Source organism: Neopelma chrysocephalum, unplaced genomic scaffold, assembly GCF_003984885.1.
Source record: "Neopelma chrysocephalum unplaced genomic scaffold, ASM398488v2 Primary Assembly neopelma1_61c, whole genome shotgun sequence".
NCBI classification, from domain to species: Eukaryota; Metazoa; Chordata; class Aves; order Passeriformes; family Pipridae; genus Neopelma; species Neopelma chrysocephalum.
The window spans coordinates 699,165-719,421 of NW_020897718.1; the positions used below are offsets into that span (position 1 = coordinate 699,165).

General features: G+C 43.7%; 1 protein-coding gene across 8 annotated transcripts in view; it reads left to right on the forward strand.

The window, feature by feature from the left end:
• Positions 1-20,257, forward strand: part of TJAP1 (tight junction associated protein 1) — a 40,649-nt gene that overhangs the window by 3,370 nt on the left and 17,022 nt on the right. For 4 of the 8 annotated variants that reach the window (XM_027682079.1, XM_027682085.1, XM_027682078.1 and 1 more), the window contains one exon: positions 19,841-19,935. In XM_027682079.1, the coding sequence (XP_027537880.1) occupies positions 19,855-19,935 (81 nt within the window). In that variant the 5' untranslated portion in view covers positions 19,841-19,854. Of the gene's footprint in view, positions 1-96; positions 163-1,636; positions 1,794-19,840; positions 19,936-20,257 lie in introns of those variants that run through there. The other 4 variants (XM_027682080.1, XM_027682082.1, XM_027682083.1 and 1 more) reach the window with 3 other exon arrangements.

The window sequence follows — 20,257 nt, forward strand, 5'->3', positions numbered from 1 at the left end:
TCTCCTACCTGAGGGCTTTTCCTTAGATCTAGATTGGCTGGGTCTGTAACTGTAGTAGGAAGAGTGCTACTTTTCAAAATTGAAGTATCTTTACAGCTCGTTGGAGGGGAAGGATGACGCTGTGGTCAGAACACCACCTAATTTCTGCAACATATTTGCTGTGTGAGTGTGTTCAGATCATTACTGTTTCTCGTTCTGCTATCTTTGGTTGGAAAACATGATTAATGCCCATCTTACTGGGGATTTGAGGATGAATCCATTAGTGTATAGATGCTTGGATACTGTGGTGTTGAATGCTTTAGTAAAGCTTGGTGGACATGAGATGAAAAAGATATTTCAGGCCATGACTTCATAATGAAGCAGACCCCTGTGTGATCCACTGTCCCGTGTGGTGAAATTGCTGTAGAGTGCAAGTCAGACCCTGCCTTGTTTAAGGCAAGTGGGCACTCTGAGACCTCACAGTTTTTCCTTTCCTATAAGCTTTTTGCTTGTGTTCTCTCACGTAACACCTTGTCTCACTGAATCTTTTTGATTTAAATTAATATTTTCTCTTTTTTGCTCCTTTGTTCCAGACTTGGAAGCTGTTCTCTTCATTGTCAGGAAGTTCATGTATGGTTTTATAGCTCATATGCACAGACAAATCCAGCATCTTGGGGGCTGTTTCATATTTGGAATTACATGAGCCATCCTCTTGGGAGTGTCCTCCTGGGAGCTGTGCTTAGGAAGGAAATGGTGTGGAAGGCCATGTAGGAGTGTGAGAATAGCATTGCAATGGTAGGAATGTAGAATAAGCATCACTTGGGTGGGCTCGGTTTTCCTCTGCTTTTCAACACTGCGGGGTGCCAAGCCTGAGGAAGACTTCTATGCAGAGGTGAAGAAGCTGGAATGTATTCTTCAGTTGAGGTGAATGCAATTCAGTGAAACTGATAGGCATCAAACTGAATAATGATTTTAAAGTATTTTCACATGATGTCTAATCTGTGGAAATTCACTACCACATAATAGCACTCAGGCTAAGAGCTGAGCAGGATTCAGAAAAGATCAAGCATTTATGAGTGGAAATGTTCAGACTTGCTTTAGCTAAAGAACTTGTTTTAGAAGGTATATTTTTTCAGACATAGCCCAATCTCTTAACAGTTAAAGATTTGAAGAAAGGGCAGTGTGTTCCATAATTTTCCACTAAGGCTTCTCGCTCCATCTGCTAAACCGCCTTTATGTATTGGCCTGTCTCAGGGGCAAGGTGTTGAATCACACTTATTTGCTATATTGGGTTGCTCACTGACCTTGCCTTTGTGATAACTGCATTAGGGGAAAAAATCAAAAGCCACCAGCCAAACAACAAATCCACAAAGCACTCCAGGTGCTCTGGTTAGACTTGGTACTGGAGGATTTTAAGCTGATGAAGAGCAGGGTTCTGGGAAAGATAGTGCAGTCCATAGTGAGAGCTGTCTTACTGATGAATGTGAAGACATGTAGCTGTTGTCTCTTCATGCTGAGCGCTCAGGCAAAGTGCTTTCTGCTTCTTGCCTTTGCTCATAAAAGGGAAAAGAATGTGTGGAGTTTGGCCTCTCCACGTTGCAGTCTTGTAGTGGACTTTGGAAGGTGACTGGAAGGCAGGGCTTTAAGACTGTTCAGGTGAGTTCTAGTTAGTTGTAGCATGAACCTCGATGTACTCAAGTCTGTGAAGACACAGTCTGTGTCCTCTGCTCATGTCCAATCTGTAGATCAGGAAAATCGTCAGTGCTGCTTGATCAAGTAGGTATAAATTCAGTTTGATGCATAGGCCAATAAAGGTAGTGGCACTGGCATGGAAATGTATATAAAAAGGTGTGTTTTTGTAATGTATGGCTAAATGCAGGGGGAACTCCTAAAGGAAAGAGTGTGTGTGGAGATTTTCAGAGCTAGGAGCAGGTTGTGCAAAGCTGAAGATCCCTGGATACTCTCCCTGTGGGCTTTTCTGGGAACAACATGTGCTTTAGGGTAAAACTTAAACCTTTTGTGGCAGGCCTAACAGCTATGAGTAAAGGGTTAGTGATGTTCACAAAACTAAAAGTTTTGTGCTGCTGAGAAAGTGAAATGGTCAGGATTGGAAAGTAAGGTTTCCTGCAGGGGTTAGACTGGTTTTTAGGCACAGAGGATCTGACCAGCTGCTGGTGACAAGAGAGAACTGGTTTAAATTTTTGATTTCTAAGAATCAGCAAATTCAGAACTGGAAGTCCCACAGTGACTGCTCTGTGTTCAGTTGAGTTCTATATTTGTATTTTGTCTCTGTGATAAAGCTGGCTTTGGCAATGTTGTAGGAGTCCTAACTGGATATTCTTACTCTTGTGTTTTAGGTCTCAGTTGTCCACCTGTATTAATGTAACACTCATGCACAAATGGATCTGAAATCAAAAGGGACAGATGAGGTGGTTTCTCTGACTATTGAGGAATTGCACGTAGGCTCATAAAAAGCCTTAGGCGAGTTTTACTTTATAGTATTTGTTTCAAAAGACTGTAGGTTATTTTCCCAAGATAATAATTAGATAATCATTGTGGCTGTAAGTCTTTTGACCATTGTTTTAGCATATGCTACTCAGGGTAACTGGCATATGTCTTGCTGCAGAAGCTTTCTACAGTTTCCAAAGATGCTTTGCTGCTCTGTCTCCTAAATCAGATTTCTTCCTGCAGCTTTGCTGTTCATTAGTGAGGACTCTGCTGCTGCCCAACAGAAAGGTTAAAAATATTCTAGGAAGATGACTTGAAATTCAGTGTATCTCACATAACTGAAAAGTGATTGCAGATAATTCTACTGTTTTTCTTGTGTATTTTTATGTATTATTTTTTCCTTATTGAGAACTCTTCCCCCTTCTCTTTTATCTGTGGGAGATCCATACCCAGTGTATTGTGGGAACATTCCTTTCAAATGGGAGAAAAGAAAATAGTGGAAAATGACAGGATATTTGTTTAAAATTAGAATTGTTTTAAGTGACCTTTCTTGAGAATGGACTTCAAGTTTACATCCTGCCTTTAAGTGCTTTTATTTTTCTGAGTAGAAAGTGTCTCCTGCACTAAAGTATGCAAAATATACTTACTTGCCTTCTATTATTTAATTTCTAAGCATTGCTTGCACTATGGTTATGTGAATACTGGGAAATGAAAACTTTGCTCAGAAGGGTTTTCGCAGGTAGCTGCATTTTGCTGGTGATACACTCTGATAGTAAATGTCTGTGTAGGCACTCAATCCAATTTCTTCTAGGACTAGCACGGAGTGTCGTTTTTGGCAAATATCTCGTAGCAGTTTGGATTGATTCCTGAAAGCAAATCACCCTTGCTGGGCTGCAGAATTTTGGTAGAGTCTACTTTATAAGTGTACCCATTTTTCCTTGATTAGATGATGCCTTTGCAAACAGGATCCAGGTGTATCTGAAATGGCTATAACGGAATTCAATGTCATCGAGGCCCCAGCTGGACGGGGAGAGCTGTATTACTGTGCAGCTCTGGAGATGATTTACTACCTGACTGACAACTTGCAATATAAACATTAGTCCAAGCATGATCTTGTCCCAAAACCCCGCCTACGCAGAGAGCTAGGAGTCTTCCTGCCACGCGCCATAAATCGTTTATGGTTTGCTCATGCCCGTACATTTGAAAAACAGCTGTGTACAGGGGATTAGCAGTTTGCAGAAGGCCCGTGCGGGGCTAAATTAGGATCTCTTGCTCTGGTGGCAAATGCCAGTATCAGAATAGCAGGAGTGCTTCCATGCGGTGGAAGGCAATTTACTCTGGGAGTGGGGGGTGGGTGCAGGGTATCCATGAGGGTACAGCAGGCGGGAGAGGTTTGGATTGCAGTGCTCCAGTTAGAGCTCAGATAAATGATTGATAGCTGCCCAGCACAGTGGGGTTTAAACAAGTCATTGTTAGCTGTGTGGTTTTTAAATTTTAGTTATATATTTATTATTTCTATGTATTTTACACAAATATATAGGCACAAAATGTAAGCCTACCTCTTCTGTCTCCTAGGAGCTGAAGGGTGATAGAGTTTTTGGGTCTTTTTTTTACATTGTAAAGAATGGTTTCCCTTTTGCTAGCCCACGATAGAATCAAATTATATGCAAGGCCATCTGGGGCTTCACGACTAATTTTAAGCTTTTATAAGAAGTTTTACTGTGCTACTTGGATTTATTATAGCTTTGCAACTTTCAACTCCCAAAGTAAAACTATTTTTGTGCTGGCTGCGATAATTTAAACTACCTCCTGGAGTTTCTAATGACTAACTTGTGTTTAGGGTGAAAGCTCCCATTTATCCAAACCCTGAAAGCACAGCCTGTTTGGTAACTCTAAATGTATTGATGCTTTACATCAGTGGTGAGGACATCAGAGCCTAAAGTTGTTGTCTTCAATTCTTTCTGTAATGAAGAGAATATGCAGATTTTGCTGTACAGATGAGACTGAACAGTACAGTTCAGAGATCTCCTATGCGCTGGCTGAAGGACCAGCTGCTGAGTAAAGCACATATAAGTAGATCATTTTCAGCTAGGTTGGTTTCTCATTAACAAATCCTTTCTTGGGTGGGTTGGGTAAGAATCTGGGTGGAATGTGTCAGCAAGGTGCCCCCTTCTAGAGGCATTAGCTGAACACAAGTGCTTCCAGACGGTATCATGAACATCCATGGAGCCATAGGCAAGGCCGGCGGGCTCTGGGTAAAGCAGGTGATTTGTTTCTAAAACAACACAATTAGGACACTTTTGTTGAAGCTGCTGCACAGGCATCTCAAATAAGACCATTTTTCTGGAGCTTTCTGCTCTTCTCTCTTGTAGGTTTGGAGAGTAGCTGGAAGGGCTTGTCCTCGACTTGTTTTAGTATTGGAGTTGCCTCCGTTTTTCTTACTGCTTTTGGTGAAAGGCTGTACAGTCTGAATCTTTGTGCTTTGCGGAGATGGAGGCCAGATAGCACCAAATATATTTGTGGCTGTTTGTGTGGGCATTTTGAGATTTGGAAAGGCACTTTGCTAATGAGCTGTAGGTCATTTCATGTCAGATTGGCTAAGTTTCCATCGGATTGGTTCTTTGTTGTGGCAATGCATATGGACTGTGCATGTTTGGGGATCCCTGTTACCTATCTCAGATGGAGAGGGCTTTCCTCCTATTTGCTGCCTTCTCTCTCCCCACAAGAAAAAATAATCACCTGGGGAACTGTTAACTTCCAGATTGAATTAGGTGTTTTGCTATTACTTAGACTTTCCAGAGGTATACAGAGGTTAGAGGGGGGGTGTGGGTATGTGATCGTATTTCAAGCTTTCCTTCCTTCTTGTTTTTGTTGCTGCAGTTGGAATTCACCCTTCACTTTTCTTGGGAACTGGTGTGAAGGAATTGCTGTCACTCGGAGCAAAGCTCAAACTGCTTGCCTCAAGGCCTTACCTCTCCAGGTTAGGACTTTGCCTGACTTCCACAGGCAGCAGTTTGTTTATGAGCTTACATTACCTGAATCTTGTGGGGTGGGTCTGAAGGGTACCAGTATTAAGGGCAGTGGAAGTCTCAACTTAGACAGCTGGGATAGGGGAGGGAAGGAAGGAACAGAGTTAGCAGTACAGTTAACTCTTCCCCCCCACACACCCTCCTTTCTTCCCTGTTTCCTCACCTGCCCAGCTGTGTAGTAGGTTAGCAGTACGTGTCTGTTCTTATTCTTATGAAAGTAGACTTTGTTCTCTGAAGACTGCTAATCATGCCCCATGGGGGTGTAATCAGTTATAAGGTATTTAATACAGTGCAGGCGGGAACAGGCTGCCTGGCCGGGCTGGCAGATTGCAACACTACAATTATAAAGGGCCCCTTTCCCCCACTCACCCGCCCACCAGTGGCAGGATGAGGGTACCTCGAAACAGTATTAAGTCTATGAAAAGTAAAGATGTAGTGGGGGAAGGGAAAGGAGAGGCTGAAGAGGCAGCTCCTATTCTGGGAAACAGGCAGACCTACATTCTGTGAGAGCTGCAGCCATTGCAGGTTGCACTGTTGAGACTTGTGGGAGTTTGGGTGCCGTCACCATCCGAGTGGATTGCACAGGGATGGCCTTTGGCAACATGTAGAGCAACAGGGGCTTCCGTCCTCTCTGAAATGAGTTTTCTTGTGGTGGCTTGGGTTGGAGAGGTATGGAGTGGTTGGAAGGGGAGAAGCCCTTTCTTCTGCGTGCAGCGATTTAGACACCTAATCTGTCTGGGTGCTTTTGTAAATCCTGCCAGGCTTCTATTTATATCTTTGGATATAAATCTATTGGTAAATTTGGTCTTTCATGCCTCTTTCTTCCAAGTACTGGAGCTACTGCTGCAGCTTACCTTACTGTCTTAGAAGGGAATAGGTAGCCTGAGACCCTGAATTTTAAGGGGCATGGGAAAGTCCACTGGACCTAGTCTGGTCTGTTCTTGTTACTTAATATCATTCCCCTCTGTGAGGGCCTTGAAATGCACATGTGGGGTGTGGAGCAGCTGAGCCACAGCCTTATAAACCATCCCTGCTTTGGCAGCTTGCTAGATGCATCTGCACGTTTCTTGAGTTTATGGCTACAGTGACCTTTCCCCTTTCAGGTTCCCCAGAGGTTACAGTGTGTCAGCCCTTAATTGGTGCTCTCTGAATTTCCTGACACTGTTTTGTATCTGCTAGATTCGAGTTGGAAATATTCTCACAGCAGTGCTCCTGAGAGTGTTGGCTTTCCTGCTTGGTGCTGAGAGAGCACAGTGTCAGAGTTGGCCCTTAGCACTGGGCCATGGATTTTTAGAGGTTTTAGGAGTGGGATAGTGTTTAATTATATTGCACAAAGTAAGTACGGATTCAGAATGTGGGGGGTTCACAATACAGACTTGAGAATTCTGTTGACAGTTTCACCTCCTGAGGCATCATCATCTTTTTCCAATCAGAGTAACTTCATATTTGGGAACTGTGAATTCTTTGGAAAGCTTTGGGGTTTGTAGGAGTGCCGCATAAAGGAGGAGTAGTGTTTTTTTCTGACTAGAGCATAGAGTCTGTTTGCAACTCTAAAATGGTGAGGTTCTGAGACAAGAGGTTACCCAACGTCTTGGATTTTTGTACATTGAGTTTTTCTTCTCTTAATCACCCAAGTGACCAGGTGTCAGTGCTGTATGGGGAGAATAGTGTACAGTGAAGATCAGATCTGTGTCTGTGGGCAGTGGACACAAGTTTTGACAGAAGGACTTTGGGGGTAATGAGGAAATGCATGCATCTCAGAGAAGCTGCTTAAGGTAGAATGGTTTCCTGGATGGAAGAGAAAAAGACCTGGATCCTTCCAAGCACCTCTGATGACCAAAGTCAGCTTCTTATTCAGCTCTGCCCCCTCAGCTCAACACGTCTCAGTGTTACATTTGCCCCTTGCCTTATAGGAAAAGTCAGGGAAATTCCCTTCCCAGGCTACTGCACAGAGTTGTTCCTGTCCTGGACTGTGGCTACTTTCCAGTCCTGGTGGCAACTCTCCTCCCTGTGGCTTGCATACCCAATTGAGAACTCTCCTGCCTGGCTCTGTTTCTCTTGCCCCGTGGCTCAAGAAGTGGTTTGGAGAACTTGGACTCTCTCACAAATGAGTTTGGGGCTGGGGCTGTTGTTGGGGTCCTGTCAGTGGCCGTGCAGGCACGTGTGGTGAGGGAGCGCTGCGGGTGTCAGAGGGGCGGGTGTGTGGGCTTGCTACTTGTTTTCCTTTGCTGCCTGATGAGGAATGCAATGTGTTTGCCTTCCTTGGCCTGTGGTTGCAGCCACATTCCTGCAGTGGGAGTCAGCAAGGCGGCGGGCGGCGTGCTGTTCGTGCCCTGTGGCTACATGCTTTCAGCTCCACATCAAAGGTGTGTTTAGTGTGTAGCTTGTGCCATTCCTGGCCACACCTGGTGGCCTGCAGGCATGCAGGAGGTGGAGTCTAGCTGTGTTTGCAGATGGCATTCAGGGTTCAGACTTCTTGCTTGTGGAAAGGCTGGAGCTGAGTCCATGCTAAACAACCCCAGGAATGCAGCGGGAGAGCTGAGCGGCACAGTCACTCCAGGGGCATGTCCTAGCAGCAATGTTTCCTTTATAACTGCAGCAAAATAACTCATGCCTGCTCCTCCAAAGGAACTGACTGTTTGCTTGGGTGTGTTGTACGGTTTAATTTACACCGATAAGGCCAATTAAGGTTGGCTCATCCCCCCTGCAGCCTGTGTGCTCTTGACAATCAGTAGATGATTGAGTGGCTTGTGCCATCAAGCTCTGCTCAGTACAAACTGTGCATGAGATGACTGCCTGGAGATGGAATGGCTCTGGGATTTTACCCGGGCAGGAGTGCTTCCCCCAGTCAGTGGGCAAATGTTCTTATACTTCTGTGCTGCAGCTGAACTGCTCCAGCTTCTTCTGGAAAATCTTTCTTTTTCTGGCTGGAACCCCAAGAGCTGAGGACAGGAACCTTGGTGAAGGATGACAGATCAGGATGCAGATGCATTATTTTGAGATCTTTGACATGGTGTGTGCGAGAAATGGCCTTATAGTTTTCTATGCCCCTATCATGCAAAGCATCCTTGTCCTCTTTATACAAGTCTTTCCTCTGCCTGGTACAGGGAAACGTTATCCCTTTTGGCAGTGTCAGTATGGGCAGCCCATAGGCAAGGCTTATGGAAACAACAGCAGACCATCTTCTGTGTTCTGGATAAGCCCTGGGCTGTTCATCACCCTGTTTGCTTGGATCTTTTGGACTTGCAGATTCCCTTTTGGCAATGTCTAGTAGCCTGAAATTCTGTAATCTGCCAGTCATTTCCATATTAAAGTGAGTCTTCTGCAGAAGACTTCCCTATTGCCGTCCTTAGACAGTAGCATGAATGAAAGAATTGGCTCTCAGAAGGTCTCTGGCTTTATAGCTTAGTTTTTGCTTTTTAGCTGTCGATACAGTCTCTGTGTGAGTCACTGCAGAGCTCCTCTTACCAGACTGGTCCGTGCCATCCTCTCTCCAGAAGGACGTATCACTTTTCAAAGCAGAATCTCAATGACAGGTGATTAAGGGAATGTTACCTGTTGCAAGACTCTTAACACTGTGAAACAGTTGGAAGTTATTCAAATTAGGCTCTCTTCTCTTTTGATTTCATGTAAACTATGCATTTTATTTTGAACTACTTACCACTGACTCCATATCTGACTATTAGGGCTTGGATGTTAATGAGAACGTGGGTTGCCTGAATATTCATTTTCCTTCATCTGTTCTGCAGTTCCAAGCTGGACAATATGCCCTGCAGCCACAGGAGGTGTAGCAGAATATAAGTAAGGCTAAAAATGGATTGTGTGGAACATTACTGATAGAACATTTAAGTGTGTATAATCATTGTAATCACTGGGCGTTTCAGCTTTATCATACGATATGGGCATGGCTGCAAAGATGGACGGACATCTTGTTTAGGATTACGTACTGCTTCTGCTGTCACCCTCCAGTTGCCAGGAAAGGAGTGAGGGAGTCGAAATGAAATGGATGTGACATTGGCCAAGGAGGAAGTAGGGGTGATTCTTGGCCTTCTTCCATCCTGTCAGTGAGTTTTAATGTGTTGTGGAAAGTCACTTGTGGAGAGAAAGTTCCTTGTTTTAGCTTCTCTGCTGGCCTTCAAGACACTGTAGGAATCCAGATCCCTCTGCTCCTGTGTCCAGTCTCTAACATCTCTCTCCAGGCAATGTGTTCCTTTGGCTAGAGCTGTAACCCTCCCAAGTAGCTAGATCTCCCCCTGGTGGAACAGGCAGCTGAAGTCACAGCTGTGGCTGTGCGGTAAAATTGGCAATTGCTCTCATCCTGGGGCACCTTGAGCCGGCAGCAGATGTGGTTGTCCAGTTAAGACATTCCTTAGGCCAGAGTCACAGATTCTGTAGAGCTGAGCTCGTGCAGCAGCATGAAGCTGAAGGCATGAGTGAACAGCTTGCTGTCGGGTACCGAGCAAACACCTTATCTTTGCAACATCTGCCTGGCCATACTCTGGCATTCCTCCATGGTCTTTGCCCTTAGGTGAGCAGTGAGCTAGCACTGGGTTGTTGAGTCTGACACTTGACAAAAAAAAAAAAGAAAAGGTACCTGGAATGTGATGGCTTGCTTTCTTTAGGATATCTGGGGTCGATTATCAAGCCCCTTTGAGGATAGGTGATGTCACTTGCAGCTTGACTCTCATTCCCAGCTTGCCCTCTGAAGAGCTGCATAGAGTTTACTTAAGGGGGGCGTCTACAGGAAGGAGCCCAAGGGAAGAGCTTGTCTTTTTAGCGTTGCTTAAAAGGAGTGTTTTTCCTTAACCTTAATTTAATTAATGGGCTTATGCTATCCCAAAGGATAACGGCAGTGAAGGCATTTCGGTTTTACAAGAGCAATGCCAGGCAGGGGACGTAGAGCTACTCTGGACAGGCTGACCTTGTTGTAAAACTCAAGTGCTGGGCCTTTGCTGCAGTTGCCCCTTGAGACAATTGGTGCTAGTTACTAACTCCAGCTGAAGAACAGCACTGGTGCTAGCAATGATGACAGATGTGGAAGGATATAGTTGATGAGAGCTCTGACTGCCACAAGAGAGGCTGGGTCTGAGGGAAGAGCTGAAGAAACCCAGCTTGGTGTCAAGTGGGACACCTGTGGTTATTTCCCCCCCACCAACAAAGGAGGGAGGTGAACCTAGGAGGTACAATATAGCATGTGCAGAAGGACAAGCCCGTGACTGCTGATGACAGGCAGCTTCCTTGTGTAGGGCAGGGGGTGGAGGTGTGGGTTCCTTCTGCTGTGGCTTGGGTCCTGCTATTTAAAGGACCGACTGGAGCCCAGGTGAGTAGGGAAAGAGGAGCCATAGTCAGTTGCGTGCTTTACACAGATCATCAGTGAAAGATGGATGGGTGGATCTGTTTGTTATTCGTAAGCTGGATTAAGCCATGTTACAGTTCTGTGACTGAACTGTCAGAATAAAATCTGTCAGTGGTGCTGAAGACTGAGACTCATTAAAAAAAAAAAAGCTTAAAAAAACCCAACAAAAACCCCAAAGGAGGCAAACTGAGGCAAATTAACTATAGGGCCGCACCACAAAAAAGAGAGAAGATGCTGCAGCGTTACATGCTGCTTCAGGAGCCATGCTGCTCTGTTGTTTACAGAGTTGAGACATGTTTTTGAAAACCATCTCCTTGTTCTGCCACTGTATCCTGTTGAGATGACTACTGCCAGTGTGTAGGAGTGGGAGATCTAACACCCTGTGTTGTGCTTGGGTGCAGGGGCTGAGCGGAAGGCAATGGGGAATAATGTGGTCTCCACAGCAGGCAATAACTGCGACTTGGGTTAAGGAGGAGGTGTCTGTACCTGGTGGGAATCCTGCTTTGTAAAGGAGTCAGTAGCAAAACCACTTGTAACCTCTGGGAAGGGAAAGGGGCAGGATGTAATCAGCTTTGGGAAAACACTGTGATGACCCCCTTTCTCTTTTATCCCTCTGGCTGGATAGGTTTATTCCTCTAACACCACTTCTGCTTCTCTCAGTGCTACACTGCTTTTCCCTGCCAGCTGATAACAAGCTATTGCTTATTGCAGGTGATGCAAGGTTCAGGCAGCTTGGTTGAAGAATGAGCCACTGCTGTCCTCACACTATGCTGGAGTCTCTAATTTTACTTCATTATACCAACTACTGTCTGTATTCAGTGCTATAGAGATCATAAAATGTTTCTGTGCTAGATCTTCTCTGATGAATAGCACAGAGGATGGCTCAAGTTTCCATGGCAATGCTTCTGAATGTGCTTCTGTCACCAAAGAAAGAGGGACTTCTAGTTGATTAGGATTTGAGGGGTTTGTCTGAGAAAGGGGATGGTGGTGAAACTGCATGTTAGTTGTTTGCCTGCCTTTGGATAGTGCCTCTGGCTGATATATAATCTGGAGAAAGAGGAAGCTGACATTTGGCTGATGGCAGAGATGGACTGTGTCGTGCAAACTACAGCTGGACCCCTGTACATGCTTTACTGTTCAGCTACAGATGCAGCTGCACAATCACCCAACAGTTAAGCCTGTACCATTCTCTGCCTCTCACATCTGACCATCTGCTAGGGAAAAGCTAATTACACCAAAACGATTCTTGCTGGGATTAAACCCCAGCAGCAGAAAAAATTGAATATAGTACAAATATTGTTCTTCTGCTACTGGATCAGGGTTGCTGCTTTATTTGTACTTATAAAGAACTGCAGGCTATTCAACTCAATTGCTGTCAGGTAGGTGTTCAGCTCATGTGCAGTTTCCTTCTCTTTTCTGTCCCAGATCACTCTTGCTTTAGGTACAAGAAATGTCTTGCTGAATTTTTGTACAGTTCCTTTCTTATGACAGCTGAGTCTGATTTTCTTTAACTTGCAACTTAATGCAAAAACAGTGCACAAAGCTGGAGGTTTTTTCTCCTAGTGCCTCAATTTTGTTTACTTATGGAGTGGAAATTGTTCCTACCTCCTTCATTGCATATATTTATGGTGAGCATGAATCCTAGAATTGGTGTGGGGCCACATAACCTTATAATTGCACAAGCTACCAGTGTGAATCTGAGACTCAAGAGCAAAGAGTTTATTGCAAAAATGTGCCTGCAGCCCTTTGAGAGTTGAAGTTTAAATCTTGTAAAATAGAAAACGTGGAAGTGTGATTCCCCTAGCAATTCCACTCTTCTGTGTACCTACAATCCATGTTGCCAGGTGATTGGGTTTCAAAACAGCTCTTTCAAAAAAAAAAACAAAACAACTTACAACTCTGGTTGATTTCAGGGCTGCTGATGGTACTCCACAGAAATGACAGCTCACCACATTGTTCAGAGTTGTGTCACAATTTAGTTTCTGAAGGCCAGCGAGGGATTTAGTTCCCTGCAGTGGGCTCTGAAAGGACTCTTGCTATTGTCCTTCTGTGCTGAACATGGAAAACTTGTACTGAAGTGGAAGTTAGTTCTGTACATGGTAGCTCAGAGGCAGCAGTAGAAGGTGGCCCTGAGGAGAGGATGATGATTGCATTGCTGGCAGGGATGTGAGGAAGACTGTGGTAAGCTCAAAGAGACCAGACTGAAAAAGCAGGTAGAGATGAAAGAGTACCAAAAGAATGAAGACAAATCTAGTCTTGATATTCAGGAGGAAGTTTTCAAATAGTTTTGAATAAGGAATGGAAAAAACACTAGTAATTTTAGAATTGTTGAAATTTAATTTTGACAAGTACGTTTCCTGGGGAAATGCTGTAGGAACTGAGGAGATGAGCGGTGATTTTAGTGTGGATTTATAGCATGTTAGGTCTGTGATCCCAGACTTGGTCTGTGTATGTGCTTACCCCACAGTTAGCAAGTGAACTTCATTTTTTGGTGGAAGAGGGTCAGTAGTAAGACCATGCCTGGGGGCAGTTAGATAACTGTGCTCTAACCCCACATTCCAGTTTGCTCAGATAAACTGATGGTGAGCCATACCCTTAGGAATGAGCAAGTGGGGAACATTGTCTTCCCGGAACTGCTCCAGGTATGTTGGACATCAGCAAGCAGAAGCTGTGTGGGTGTATGGAAAGCAGGGTACAGCACAAGTATTTGTGATCACTCTTCCTATCTTGCTTGGGGAAAGTAGAGAAAATATTATGTTATGCTGGTCTGAACACTGTTACGATGTTTATTTGGCATAGGATTAATAAAACTTTCAAGACACTAAAGGTATTGACATTTATGTACCTTAATATACCTTGTGAGGTGTAGTTAGCTTATTTTGATTCTGAGAGAGAGGTGTCACACTGTTGTGGTTTTGGTTTTTTTGTGGGTTTTTTTGAAGGAAAACTAAACACAAAATCCAGAAAAACATGCTTTGGAAGTAGAAAGGGGCAAAAAAGGGTTAATTTCAATATCGGTAAGGATTTTACCATTGCAGGGAAGTTGTACTGATTTAACTTAATCAGATTAGAAACAGCTGTGATTATATTAGTGCAGCATTCTTGTATTTTTTTTTTTTTTTTTTTTTAGGCATCCTTAATTTAGTTTGTGTCTTGTATCTATCTATTTAACTTGTTTCAATGTAAAGTGCTCTTAAATTGAATTAAGAACATTTGCCCAGGAGCGTTATACTGTTTTATGTTATTTTCTAAGTCAATTTAATTTAGTACAATGTATATGTAGACAAGACCTTGGGGAAAAAGCTGATCCTTTTTATTACTTGCTGAACAGTCTGTCATGTTTGGCTGCAGCCATGTGATCATGGAATGAAAGAGCCCGTTGTGGTCCATGTTGGTGGAGGATGGGCAAACTGATCATTGTGAACATTTGTACAACTTGGTCATTCTTATCCATAAGTGTTTGACTGAAGTAGAATCACTCCTCCTTGCAAATTAGGCTTTTTCCTGTCTAGAACAGATGTGAGACCCCTGAGATGTTATTTTCAGTTTCCTCCTCGGCTGGCCAATAAAAGTGCCTGCAGACTTGGTTAGTGTGCTGTTTAGACAGCAAAAGCAACATCTTAAAACTTTCACAAATTTTTCATGTTCCAAAAGATTCAGATGACTGAGCAAGTTTGAGCTGGACTTTTCTACAGCTAAGCAGAGCTTGAAATAAATTTTACCGAATTTTGATTCTGTTCACTGATTTTTGTCTCCCCCCAGTTTGTGCTGCCTGCTCTATATGGTGACTTACATCCATACAAAACTTATGGTAGAGGAAGGAGTACCACAGATGTCAGTTCTCTTTCTTGTTGAAAAGGATAAATCTAGTCAATACATCTTGTGTTTTCTGCTTACGGGTAAAGGCTCTATGGGAACAAAACTGGCACATGAATTACTCTGCAAGAGTGGTTGTAGTGATAACATTTCAGCATAAAGCTGGCTGCTGTAAACAGCTGGTTTATTTTTTTACGTTTGCTTTTGTCAGCACCTGCAAGCATCAGGGCTGGACTTAATGCCTTCTCAACATTGCAGATGCTCTGTAGGCTAGGTCACTGCAGAAACTTGTCCATCTGTCCTCTGTAAATAATGCAAATAATATGCTCTGCTCCACTGTCCTGCTGTGTAGATACTGCATAGTGTGTTAGCCATCTGTGCATCTCTGAGACTTGTGGACAGAGGGGATGTTTTAGAGAGCAGATTGAGGGAAGTATATAGTTGAATGCTCCAGTAATGGAGTGTTCTCTGGCATTACTATGTCTCTGCTAGAGGGACAACTCGGTGACATTCAGCCCCTGGCACTGAAGAGCTGGAGACTGTAGTTTTCCCAGAACTTCTGAACCAAAGGCTGAAACAAGAGGAGTGGTGATATTAATTGCTGGGAGTTGTGTGAGACTTAGAGAGTACTTAGAGGGGAGTCTGCCTCTCAGTGGTTGAAAAATTCAAGCTGTTTTTATCTTGTCCTTATTAAATGCCTTTTGATTTTATGCTCTAGGAAGGTAATGTATGATTTTTCCCCTTTTCTTCCTCTCCTGCACAGCGCATGAGATGACAGAGGTCTGGGAAGGGAATTCCTGCATGTTGATTTTCTACAGAAATCTATCTCTTTCACTTTTCTTCAAACGTTTACTTGTAGCCATTCCCTTGTTTGTGTTTGAGAAAGTTTTAGGCCATGACTCCCAAATTTACCTCATGTGATCTATCAGCTTTTTGCCAGATACATGTTGTTAGGGCATCAAGATTCACTTTTTCTTTAAATATCTGAGCAATATACTCCAGAATTCTTCCCATGGAAGATCTTAAAAGAAAGAACACAGTTACGAAGATAGAGTGGGGAAGGAGATAAAACCCAGAGCACAAAGATGAAGAGACTCTGAAAGTTTGTAGCCTAAACTACCTTGTGAAGTTGAAAGGATCACTGAACAAACTAAAGAGATCAAGCTAACAGGATCACTGAACAAACTAAACAAGCTTCTGGTGCGTCAGCATTTCTGAATGAGAAGTTGTCATTAGCCCTCAATGTAGCTGTCCCTGCTGAAGGTAACTTGGTAAATGACCTTTTGCTGAGCTGGTTCTTGTACAATTTCAGGTGTAGCCCCTAAAGATGTTTCTATGCTTTTATATGCATTAGAAAGCTAGTGAGAAAGCTAGTGTTCATTTCCTGGTCAAAATCTCCCCGGGGTATTTTTATTCTCCATTAACATTCCTTCTGGGGATTGAATTCGGGTCCTTTGCTTCCTGCCCTGTTCCTGTTCAGATGTTAATCAGCTGTTGCATTCTATTCCAGTTATGTGTTAGCAATGTTAGTGTTTCTTGGGCAAAGTTGACCTGTCCTGGCTTTTATAAAAGGGTTAGAAAAGCTAAGCTACTCTTACCTTAGCAAAGAGTAGATAATAAAATGCATAGTTAAGGGTATGGAGTGCAGTTGAATTAGGGGGACTGAGATCTTTGGATTGTGGAAGGAGGGGACAGGACTGTAAGAAAAGTGTGATTCCGATAACTTTTAAGAGAATTCTGGATGGTGCAATGGATATGACAGATACATGATATGTCCTGTGGTATTTCCATTCAACAAGAACTATGTACAAGTGGAGTCTAGGGATTTCATTTTCTTTGGAAATGTTAGGTGTTAAGTAGAGCTTGTTACATGGACTGTTGTTCAATAGCTAGCCTGATCCCTTTTTCCTGTTAGCTCTTGGAATTGTTCCCATGCAGGCAACAGAGGTTTCTGCCTAACAGTCAAGGTTAATTGGTATGGAAAAGCAGGAATGAGCAATAATCCTTCTGAAACTCAATTTTAATCCAAGAGTCACTATAATGCTATTACTCAGATCTGAATCGTGAGCATTAACATACAAGCAGAACTGTGATGTGAGTCTCTGCAGTAGGAGCTGTCATCCTTTTCTTTTAAAATGAGCTTCAAAGAAGCCAGCAGCCAAATGGATCTGAACATTCTTTTGCGATGCCTTCTCTGAATGAAAAGATGTCTCTTTTTAGATGTTAAAGTACCCTTTGATAACCTTACAGTCCTTTCCCATTGCACTCGGCACCAGCAATCTACAGGTGCTTTTTTTAACTTCACATAGCTTGCTTTTCTGTCCTGGAGAGACATCCCTTGGTGCAGTTATTGCATCATCCATCTCATGGATTAGTTGTCTTGGTCAGGCTTACTGCAGTAGCTTCTCAAAAAGTCTGGCTTGAGACTTGTGAAAGCTAAGGTTGCCTTTATCCATAAGCACAGGAAGATAGCTGGACAAGTCTCTCTTGCTTCGCTTCTCCTGATGCTGGTGAGGAGACATTGTTGTCTCCTAAAGCAGGCTGTGCCGGTATCCTGTATTGGATATGCATGCAGGGTATAGGTTGGCCCACTGAGTGTGAAAATTCTGGGTTAATTCTGGTGATCAGATATGTGGCACAGGACATTTGGGTTTTTTTACTTATGGGTATTGCACTTGCAGGTTTTTGGAGTACACTGACTGTGATAGCCACTACAGAATCTTTCTGTAGTGTTGCATTAGAAACAAATGCAACTGTGTTATGAAATGTATTTTCTCAATCATACAAGTTTACCCATCTGAATAAAAAGCAAAGTTAAAGAAATGCTGCTTGTAAGAGGAAAAGGCTGGAAAGATGATACAGTACCTGAAATAAGGAACATTCTCTGGACCATAATCATCACATTTCTGTTGAGGAAGTGAGGCTGCTGCTTATAAGGTCAGAAAAGGCAACAGAAGAGAAGGTGATGCTGAGGAAAACCCTGCAAGTCCTCTGCCTCTTTGCAGAGAATGTTCACAGCTGCTGCAACAGCAACCAGGCAGAAGCTGTGTGCATCCTAAAACCAAAGCTAAGTATTAGCTACCTCAGGCTTCAAGGGATTTGCCAAATATCAGGAAGACAGTAGGTGCCTGAAAATGTTGCCTTTTTTTTTCTTGTTCTTTCCCTTTTTGTCCAAAGCATTCCTTTTTGGACCTTTTTTCCTCTGCTGTGAAACTCTTTCTTGTTACTGGAGACAAAATGATGCTCATGGGTAGTGTTGTGGTTTTGTATGCATGCCAAGTGGCTGCTTATTCTGTACAGGGCCCACAGAACTGTCTCAAGCAATTCTGTGCTAGATGACATCTCTTTCTGGTGTGTGGTAAAGGTTTTTCCATTCTCAGATCACACAGAGAACATAGTACTCTGCAAGTGGATTTTACACTGAGGGATGCTTTCTGGTAGAAACAACTGGAGTCAAGCTTTTATGCTGCCTCTGCAGCTGCACTCTGCCGCTGTGTTGTGGTTTAATCCCAGCTGGCAACTAAGTACCATACAGCTGCTTGGTCACTCTCCCCCCGCTCCCAGTGGGATGGGGAGGAGAACTGGAAAAAAGTAAAACTTGTAGGTTGAGATTAGAACAGTTTAATAATTGAAAAAAAGGAAAATATAGTATTAATTGTAATGGAGAGAGGGAGGAAGGACTAAAACCCAAGAAGAACAAGTGATACACAATGCAATTGCTCACCACCCGCTGACCAATGCCCACCCAGCCTGTCCCTGAGCAGCGATCAGCCCCTCCCAGCCAACTCCTCCCAGTTTATGTTCTGAGCATGACGCCATATGGTATGGAATATTCCTTTGGCTAGTTCAGGTCAGCTGTCCTGACAGCTTTTTGTGTTCCTCCTCACTGGCAGAGTGTGAGAGACTGAAAAGTCCTTGAGTTAGTGTAAGCACTGCTTAGTAGCAACTAAAACATCAGTATGTTATCAACATTATTCTCATCCCAAATCTGAAATGCAGCACTGTACCAGCTATCAGGAAGAAAATTAACTTTATCCCAGCTGAAACGAGGACACACTGTCACTACACTCCATCATTGTGAAGAGGAAAGAGGCTGTGCGTGTTTTTGTGAGGGGGTGGAGGAATCCTTAGCTCTTTGCATTAACAAAGCAAAATGTTAAGTTTACACTGCAATTTTCTGACCCTTAGTGTGTTCATGTGTGTCTGCCTGGAAGACGTGACTAATGTTCATGCTGGTCATTGTAAGCCTTGTAGCCCTCAATGAGCCATTCCAGTGAAGCTGTAACTGCCAGTGAGCTTAGAAATCAGACTGGAACTACAGTAGGGAAGTAGTGGGTAAGCTAGAAGAGTAGAATTGGAGCTACTGCAGGCAATAGACTGCTAGGAAGAGGACTGTAAATGCTAAGGAGCATTACTGATGAGAGGTGGAAAAGACAGATAAAAGGAACCAGGAGGTTGAATTTCATCTTGTATTACAGTGCTAATTAGAATAGCTGAAGAGCTGCCTCCTGCTGTAGCTCCAGGCTAAAACTGAGCTTCTGCAGGGTAGTCATAATGTGGACTTGACAGCAAGCTCCTTCAGAGAGAGGCTTGTGGATAGTTTGATGAGCAGAATTGGTGCCTTCTTCTATTTATGGATATTACCTATATCCATTTCTGCTTTGGAGCACAAGGTCCATCTGTTCTGCACAGAATATCTGCTCCACTCTGAACAGAGGTGTGGTGAATTGAACCACTCCAGGATTCTCTCTCTGTGGTAGCAGGGGATGCTCAGGTATTGTAGGCAAGGAGGTCTTTACTGTGCTGTTCAGTGCAGGGATATCTGCAGAACAAAATTAGATTGGTGTGGCAGAGTGATTGGAGCAGAATGACAGGTGTGATTCTTGGTGTTGGATGGGAATGCAGGTGGGAAAGCAGGGACCCCTGGAGCCATCTAGAAAAAACATCTGCCTTTCCAAGGTCAGTTACTGGTCTGCACAGGTATCCTGCTCAGTGGAGAGATGGCTAGAAGACTTTTCCTTTCTGGGATACAGTGAAGATATGGGGCTTTTACTGTGGAGGGACCTGGCATTAAATAGTAGCCTGATGGTGCAGCAGTTTGCTGTTGACTCGTGCCCTGGCACCTGGCTGTGGGTTGCTCTGCGCATGTCTGGTTGTTTTCATGTTTTGTGCTATAGGTGACTGACACCAAGTTTCCTTTCTCATGTTTCAGGAGCTGTTGGCCAGATGCTGCTGGATGCTAACAGGGGAAAGCTGACTTGGAGGCAAGCGACCAGAAATGTTTGGACACGTCGTCACTTCGCATCTGTAAGTCCTTGTTTGAGGGAAAGTTGCCTGGAGGCACTGTGAGTTTTTAAGTCTTTGGAAATTCTCAGATCATGAGGGTAGGTTTCAAATCCAGTTATCTTTTCCACATAAGTGGGGATGAGATAGCAGGTAGCATAGTTGCTGCCTCTGGGGTAGGAACCAGGACAGTCCTGTTTTAGCCTGAGGAACTGTGTGCTGAGAGACAGGGAGGCCTTTGGTGTGTTTGTTCTGAGCACAGCTGCAATGGAAACATGGGTGCAGCTGTTCCTGGAAGCCTCTGTTTGTCTGCCAGCCCATGTGGCTGGTGGTTATGCCTCAGTGC